General features: G+C 41.9%; 1 protein-coding gene across 1 annotated transcript in view; it reads left to right on the top strand.

The window, feature by feature from the left end:
- Positions 1–4,194, top strand: part of HSPE1 (heat shock protein family E (Hsp10) member 1) — a 5,790-nt gene extending 1,596 nt beyond the window's left edge. The window contains exons 2-4 of the mRNA XM_085299559.1: positions 1,682–1,870; positions 3,199–3,288; positions 3,835–4,194. Of these exons, the coding sequence (XP_085155685.1) occupies positions 1,682–1,870; positions 3,199–3,288; positions 3,835–3,885 (330 nt within the window). The 3' untranslated portion in view covers positions 3,886–4,194. The remainder of the gene's footprint in view (positions 1–1,681; positions 1,871–3,198; positions 3,289–3,834) is intronic.
- Positions 4,195–8,795: the final 4,601 nt, after the last annotated feature.

The raw sequence follows: 8,795 nt of genomic DNA, 5'->3' as shown, positions 1-8,795 counted from the left end.
CGGCCGGCCGGGCGCTCGGGAGGCGGCTGGCAGCGCGGCAAGGTCACGCAGCCCTTGCGGGGGAGCGGTGGGCCGCGCGGCGCGGCCTTCGCGGGACGCCCCTCGGGCACGTCTGCGGTCGGGCCGCGGTGCTCGGGCTGGCGGGCGCGGCCGCGCCGGCTGTGGTTCGTCTCTAGAGAGCTCGCYGGCGAAGAGAACGAACAAAAAACCTCTCCTGCGTTATTAACCGCTCGGTCTCTATATATAAAAGCCTCAGCTTTTATAGGTAGATGTTAGTGCAAAGAGCGGTTGTGCAAGGACTGGGATGTCCTTGTTCTGAAGCTCGATTTCTCTCCCCCCCCATGTTTTTACTGGTCTGGGGAAGTAACATCTCTCAAAAGTTAGTGTAAAACATCCACATTCCTAAGCCCAGTGGTCTACTTCAGTTAAGCACGGGTCACTGGAAGAATAAATGGAGTCCAGAGCTATTACCTTCACAGAGCAAAAGGATGCAGCATTTTCCATCTGCAGGTTTTTCCACTTTACAGTAGTAACAACAGTTTTTGAGGGGCATGGGGACAGCTTCTCTCATTTACTGGGATTTGTGTGTGCTGCCTGTAATTTCTGAGGCATTCCTGCTTCTTAAAGCATGAGAGTGTATGTTGATGATCTCGGTGAAGGGGACCTTGGATGCTAGAGCCTTGTTTCTGGCTCTTTCTATGAGTGCTCCCTGAGTGGGCTGTGGGTACCTGGTTAGCAGAGTGCTGTCGCCATGTGACTTGGCAGGTCTCCAGATCCTTCCTCTTGCATCAGAACATGCTGGCCATCCCTGACCCCTGTTGTTGAGATTCTGCACTTGCATTTAGCTTGTGGGAATCGGGTTACTTTTTCTGAAATGCAACCAGTAGTGGTAGGTAGTAGCAAGAAATGTTAATCCTTAGGCAGGGGTAGCTATTAACTAGTTTCCTACATGAAGGAAGAGCAGTCAAGGTAGAAACGTGCCTAGCCTCTTGCTGAGTTACAAAAACTTCCACTCTGCAAAGTTGCTGTCTGTTTGTAGAACCCGGCATGAATAACTGCACTCTCGCTCCAGACTTCAAACTTAGAAGCTGTATATGGTTTTGTGAAGTACTAAGCCTTGAAAACATCTGAAACTGACTGATGCATGGTACTTGTCAGGATATTACTTCTTTACTACTAAACACTCCAATACAGCAGATAAAAAGGGAACTGACCAAGGAGGTCTTTAATCTTCATTAAATCTCACTGTAACTTGATAGATACATTTCATGTAATCATCAATGGTGGTGATAAACTATAGTAGCACTAATGGTTTAGGATCAAGTAGCTTAAAAGCCAGTAGAGCTTTCCTAGGCAAATGAAAAGGTGGCTGAGCCTATCTCGTGGTGGTTTGTTAACTAGAGTACATCTTCGTTCTGCTGAACCCTTAGGATTGCCTGTTGTGTGTCTGCTAATTCTGCTCAGGAGAGAATTGCTTCTAGGCTTGAAATGCAGAACGCCTCTAATTCAGCTTTGCTTGTTTCTTTAACAATTTCTAGTGCAGTTAAAAGTTGCATATACTTGCCACTATTAAAAGCAAATGTCTAGCATCTTTCTTAAATTCTTGCTTTCTCTCAGAACAGAAAAATCACTTTGGGGTTTTTAACTTTTTATTGCAGTTCTGTTGTAGTGATCCTCTTGTTTAAATATACAATTATTTTCACAGGCAGGAAAGGCATTTAGGAAGTTTCTTCCCCTCTTTGATCGTGTTCTGGTTGAACGATGCGCAGCTGAGACTGTAACCAAAGGAGGCATCATGATTCCAGAGAAAGCTCAAGGGAAAGTGCTACAAGCAACAGTAGTGGCAGTTGGATCAGGAGCCAGAGGAAAGGTAACTACATTTAACTTTGGGCAGAATTAGTAATGGTGTGGTGGTAAGTTGGAAATTTATCAAAAAGGGATTGGTTGCTGTATAAATTAGTGACATCTTACAAAAACAAATGAGGATGATGAGTGAAGGTTAAAGTGCAGACTCAGAGAGGAGGTAGGAATCTTGATTTTTTCCCCCCCTCTCCCCCATTGGCTCTGACCTTGATTTCCAGTCTTCCTCTTATTTGTAAAATAATTGCTTTTTAAAAAATGAATGTTATTTATTGATGCTTACAAGCAGCATTAAAGAGTAGTTTTAAATACTTGAAACTATGTTTTTTCTGGGCTGTCATGTTTGATCACCTTTCAGGTAAAACCCTATGGGATTAGCAGCCCTCTTTCTTAAAATGCTGCTGATCACATGCCTGAATCCCTGTAATTTGTGAGCAGGGTGGAATCTCAAAATGTGGCATTGTCTTATGTTGTGTGAAATACCATTGGCCGTAAGAATTAGCCTTACTGGACAAAAAAAGAAAAGTGTTAAGTCATTTTTCTTTCATGCTTAAAAAAGAAAAAAAAAGCCTAGGATTATAAAAAGGACAGTATTTACTTCATTTCACAGTTTAAATCTCTTTGTGGCTGTGGGCTTACCATTTCTTCTTTCCTTTCTTCATTACCTTTCTCCCCACCCTACCCCACCCCCCAAAAAATACATTGATTTAATTATTCAAAATGTGTTTAAATTTTAACTCGTGCATGTTTACCCAGACTTTCTTTGAGTCCCTCCATAGATACTGAGACAAAAAAGCATGATACCTCAAGGCTTTATATTGTGAAATGATGTTAATAATTACCCAACAAGCTAATATATATAGCAGAAAAGCATAATTAAACTTAAACTTTACCAGATATTTCTGAGCAATGTATAGATTTGCCAGCAACACCAACAAGTTAATCAAGTAAGAAAGATAGGAAGGCACTCTTAACTGTCACTTCAAGAAATTAGCCCTGGTTACAGAATAGGAAACAGACTCCTGATTTAGAGGGGGGATTCCATAGTCTGTCACTTAATTTTTTCAGACTCTTTTTTTTAATTTGCTTTTTGTTAAAGCCAAATCCTCCTCAGAATGCCAAGTGAAGAGTTCAGTTGCATTTACACTCGAACTAATGGAAGTGCTTTGTGTTCAGAAGATTAACTGCAGTCCTACTGCTTCTAATTATTGCATAACTAAAACATAGAGTTGTGATTTCTTGAATGTTGTATATGGGAAGGATCACTACAGTTTGAAGGATTTTTTGACATTAAATCTCAAACTGTTTTTTTCTTTTTWAAAAAAMWTTTTCTTTCAGAATGGTGAGATTCAGCCAGTAAGCGTGAAAGTTGGTGAAAAAGTTTTGCTGCCAGAATATGGTGGTACTAAGATTGTACTAGAAGATAAGGTAGGTTGCCCAACTTTGTGAATGGAAACTAAGCTGGTTCGCAGAAGGTCACACTGTCAGTGATAAGTAATTTTTCCATGGGACTGGAAACATTCAAAAAATGCAACTGTGATTCTAGTGGGAGCAGCTGGATCAAGCTAGCTTCTGATATCTGTCATACTTGCTATTTCCACCCCTGCTTAGAAAAACTATCAGAATAAACATCTGGCCTGACCTTTGGGTGGAAGAATTCAAGTATGTGGTTGGCATATGCAGCAAAAACCCCCAAACCCTAAAGTGCTTTGAAATTACTGGGAATGTCCTTATTTTTGATAGGGAAGGCTTACAGAATTGCTTTCTTGACTGTTGCTGTCACTATAAACAGTAATCTGGTATCTCTCCAAAAAATATCTTACAAAGAAAAAACCTTTGAGAGGTCAACAGGTAGAGTGAGTCTTGGTTATCTACCTTCTATTTTTTTACTTTGTGACTATGATAGTCTTGACTTTAGAAACAGTATCTGTGAAATAATTGATATGATAGGTACTAATGTTTCTTTATTTGCAGGACTACTACTTGTTTAGAGATGGTGACATTCTTGGAAAATACCTGGACTAAACTACTTCTTGCAGTATCAGTCATCCATTCCACTAAAATGCTGAAATTTTTCTGTTCATCATGTAAATAATGTCCTTTATTTTGTAATAAACAGGCATCGAGTCTCTGAAATAACTTGTGATCTCACTGTAATGATGGAACAAATAAAAGTATGTACAGTCAAAAATCAGTTGCTGTTGTTTGAGTTCCTCTGGACAATGAAATACAGATGACCACCAAACCAGCCTTAACTATTCCAGACACCATCATTTTTATATCCTCTGCTCTTACTGAGATTGTAAAGGCCTGTACAATAAACTTCTAAAACTACTCTGCTTCTGTCTCAGTTTCTGCTACTGCTCAGTGAAACTGAGTCTTAATTGTGTAGTGTCTTGAATTAATCTGGAAAATACAACTCTGCTATATGTTTTCACCTAGTTTACATGAAGGTGGGAGATGGATTTAAAATAGTTATAGCATAGTTGCTGCAGTGAAGAGGACTTCAATCTAGCTCTGTTAAATGTCAAACTATACCTTAAATAACAGATGACTGACTTGTCCCCTTCACTTTCTGCAGTAGCTGTTAATAGATTATGGGGTGTTTGGTACACTAAAAGATTAATGCACACAAACCACCAAAATAGTGCAACTGCTATTGCCTAGACCCTGCTGCAACCAGCCTGCCACCCTGCAGTCAGCATGACACTTGATGCTAATGACATCAGTGCTAGGCTAGAACGGATTCATCCAGTTTGCAGATCCAGCAGATCAGAAATCTAATGCTTCTTTTGCATGTCTCTTAAGTTTTGCTAATACATAAATAACTTTCATAGATATTAATCAGGCAGAACTAGAGCTTTTGCTGATCGTAATACAGTAACAAAGCTTTTCCCTATGACAGATCTCTCCAGCKTTTTCATGAGTTAGTACAGGGCTGATCCTTTCCCACATACAGTATCTGACAAATTAATTAGACTTAATCCTAAACTGCAGTATTCTTAAATAGTGAAACACTGTATGGGCTTAATTTTTATTCAAGTAATGCTGAAGCAAACAACTTTGCATATTTTTTAACCACCTTGTTGACCCTATCTTGCCTTGGAAAATGATTCAGGCTTATTCAAATGTGACCGTAAAGTAAGTACTTTATATGATGTTCCTACCCTCAGCTRGTATGCATATACCTGATCTAGAGCAGTCTGGGAATACTACCACCTTAAGTAAAATGTTTTGATGTAGTCTTTCCTACCTGAAATAGATGAGTGTTGCTACTGAAACTTTTAACAGCAGTATTTAAATGGTAGTGCTCTCATATGCTCAAGCTATTATGAAATCAACATCACTAGATAAACTAAGTCTTACTGTTTTCTTCAGAAGAAAACAAGAACTGTAATGACAAAGATTCTTTAAAAAACTTCAGTATTTGCAATGTGCAGGATTTCAGCTTTGACACACTCTTTAAAATGATGTATTTTCTGACATGGTTTAGGGTGCCTCCGTAAGATAAACTTCAGCATATGGGTCAACTGGAGCCACTTTTACATACACAGATGCCACCTACTGCCTAGCAGTTCCATTAGAAGAGGAATTATATTTGATCTTGGCTGTAATGCTTTTTGCCCTTCCCTACCCCCAGTTCCATAGCATGCTGCTTTTCAGCTGGCTACCCTCTATTCTGGAGCTATAAGCAAACTGGGAAAAACTTGTAGTGTTCAAGTAGTTCAACTCTTATTGAATTAGAATTCATGCCAACAGAAAGATTCTAAATAAATGCAGATTTTTTTTAAGTATAAAAAGCCTAAACCTTGAACTCTGCCCTACGGCAGTCTTACATTAATAATCCAGTGATGCACTTTACATTTGAAATTTTAAGATTGTTGCACTACAGGAATCCTAAAAGACAGCTTATTGTGTAATGAAATACAAACTTACTGAGAAACAAGCATGCCTTTATTCTCCATGGTAACATAGGTGTTAACATACCTACGATACACACATAACACAGGCTGCTGAAGATGGGAAGGTATTTAACATATTTACAGCCTACTTAGGTTATGGAAACCAAACAGCCTTTCAATGAGAAAGACATGTAGTATACAGCAGCTCTAAACAGGTAAGTGTTTAGGCCTAACACTACAAAATTTCTTTTAATAACGTCCTTTAGAGAGACAATTTTTGTAGGATCCCTGTTCACTGCAGATGAGGTTTCTGTGCATCAGGAGACACTGTCATCTGTGGGGGTGCATTAAGGCCAGGAGACCCAAAGGAACAGTGGTAGCACATACCACTTATTACTTGTACTACTTACTTACCTTTAAGCGCTTTTTTCGCTCCTCAGGCTGCACTGCCGTACTAACCCGTTCCCCAGCAGGACTGCACTGAACTGGCACTGCAGTGTTGCCAAGCTCACACGCCAGTTACATCTTTCTCTCTTCTCTCATCCTATATCCAGCCTGCGCTTTCAGGCCTTGGAGATTTTCAGACCTTGAAATCAGACTTATTTAATAAAATATTTCACATGGATGTATCTACTAGCCTTTACATAACTGACAAAAGAAGTCATATTTCAATGAGAACTTTGGGGGAATAAGAAATCTGAGGATGTAAAAGAAAATGCACTCCTAGGCCTAATCAAATGGAGGACACGCTTAAGTGTCTGACGAATCAACAGACATAGAGAACATTTTATTCTTGCACTGTAAGGGTATCACTGTAAGCAAGGACAAGATAACTATTACACAGTCAAGGTGATCCATCTGCTATTACTGTTTTTTAGTCCATGGCTGCCTGCCAACTTCTATATCCTCCAGCTTTTATAGGGGAGAGCAGTATCAATCACAAATGTTTCTTCTTGGCTGTTCATTCTTGTAGGAGTTTAGAATTCTACTGTTTTCTAGACTATTTCAAAGCTTTAATTTGGGGCAAAAATGTTATACAAGCCTACTTACATGCTTCTCTGGGAAGATGCAATTCCTCCCAGCCTTTCCTCAGGCAGTCTGACTCTTAAAGAAACAAAAAGCGGACTGCAAAGTGCATTAGTAAAGGGAGAAGAAAAGAAGGCAAGGTTCCTAACTGCACAGAAATACACAATAACAACTTGGACAATTATTCCACTGTTCCTTCTTGCACAGTAAGGGCCAAATTAAAAAAAAAACAAACTTGATCTGGTTTTATAAGCAACTTGAAAAAAAAAAAACGCAAGCAGCTTCTACTAATAAGGACAACAGGAACAGGAGAGATCTACAGACTTTACCACTTTGATTAAGAAATACTGCAGATTTCTTCTCTGCAAAACCATGAGTCTGTTCCAGATTGAACTAACATATATACACCTCATTGACAGCATTGACAGGTGGGTTTTTTTAGCCAGATTTATTTGCATTTTCAAAGCCCCAGTGTCCATGAATTAAAAGTCATGGACAAATGGAAATGTCAACTCCCTCATTTTTCTGTGCTTTAGATATCAGCTAAACCTTGGAAATGTTAACAGAAAAAAAATGCTGAATTGTAGGGGCCTTAACCAGCCAGCAGTGCTTTTGTTTTGTAACTAACTGGCTAATTATAGCATCAATCTTTTTAGAAATTAATGCTACATTACAATTGATCTAATGAGGTCATACGATACTTACACCCTTCATTCTAATGCACCAGTGTCTCCTAATGTTATTAACCTTTTCATGGTTTCCTACACACAGTTTTCAAAAATGCTGAGTTTCACCACGTGACTCAAAATAACTAACATCTCTTGTGTAGGATTACTGACCTATAGTTTGGGAGTAAAACAGTAACCAATGCAAACTGAATTCACATGCTTGAAGTTAAATATACCACCTCTGTGTTACTGTGTAACCTGAATGGAAGGACCACTCCTTCCAATATAAACTCCTTGGTTAGCGAGGTGTGTGCATGCATGCAGGCAGGAGGTAACATAACCCTCCATCTCACCAGCTGCACACTGCCAGCTTTCAGTTAGAATATGGCCTCCAGAACATGGCGGGATTCCCAGTGGATCCTTCTCATGGCATTGCCCAGGCAAAGTAAGTACTCAAAATGCTTTCTGATGGGAAATCACAATTAGAGAACATGTGAAACGTGTTACCTGGAACATGTTTGCTGAGTGGAAAAAAAGCCCAAAGTGTTCACTCCGTAATGCAGTGGAACTAAGGACAGGTACCTGTAGTCTCCAGTTTTCAGGAAACATCCTACAGCTGAAACCATGTATATACTGATTTTATCGGGGAGGGAGGCATCTCAACCTCTGCCCCGCAGCTCCACCATTCTTGCTTCCAACCAGGAGCAGTGCAGCCCTGCCCAGCCCTCCTGCTCTCCTTCCTACCGTCTCTTCTCCACAAACAGGCAGCTTCAAACTTATGTTTCTTCTCTCTCATCCTGCAGAGGTAACAGGGGCTGGTCAGTCTTTCAGAACATCTACCTGCTCTTAACAGGTACCCCTTTTCGGGCTACTACCAGCTAACGTTGCCTTTTTATGCCTTCTTCCCAAGCAGCGCCTGAACACCCAAGGCCTGGCTTGCCAAAGGCCCTGCCCAGCGAGCTCCTTCACCTGCGCCTCCCCGGGCCTGCCCTGCTGCCCGGGGAGCCGCTCACGTCCTGCGGCGTGGCGCTGCAGGGGAGCTCAGCGCCGCCTGGAACCGGCCTTGGCGGGGGGCTGAGACAGCGCCGGCGCGACGCCACCCGCCAGCCCGCCCAACGGCCTCCCGCGGGGGTGGGGCGCTGCTCTCGCGAGACTGGCGCCCAACGGCCTCCCGCGGGAGTGGGGCGCTGCTCTCGCGAGACTGGCACCCAGTGACCTCCCGGGTTGGGGGGGCGCTGCTCTCGCGAGACTGCCGCCCGACGGCCGTTGGGCGGCGCGCGGCCGCCGTTGCCCGCCCGTGGCGGCTCCGCCCCCCGCCGGCGCCCGTTGCGTCCCCCCG

The sequence above is a fragment of the Rhea americana genome, unplaced genomic scaffold (assembly GCF_003343005.1).
Source record: "Rhea americana isolate MKP2758 unplaced genomic scaffold, rheAme1 scaffold_15, whole genome shotgun sequence".
In the NCBI taxonomy this organism is placed as follows: Eukaryota; Metazoa; Chordata; class Aves; order Rheiformes; family Rheidae; genus Rhea; species Rhea americana.
Note: the sequence above shows the minus strand (reverse complement) of the source record. Positions and strands in the feature narration are given on the sequence as shown.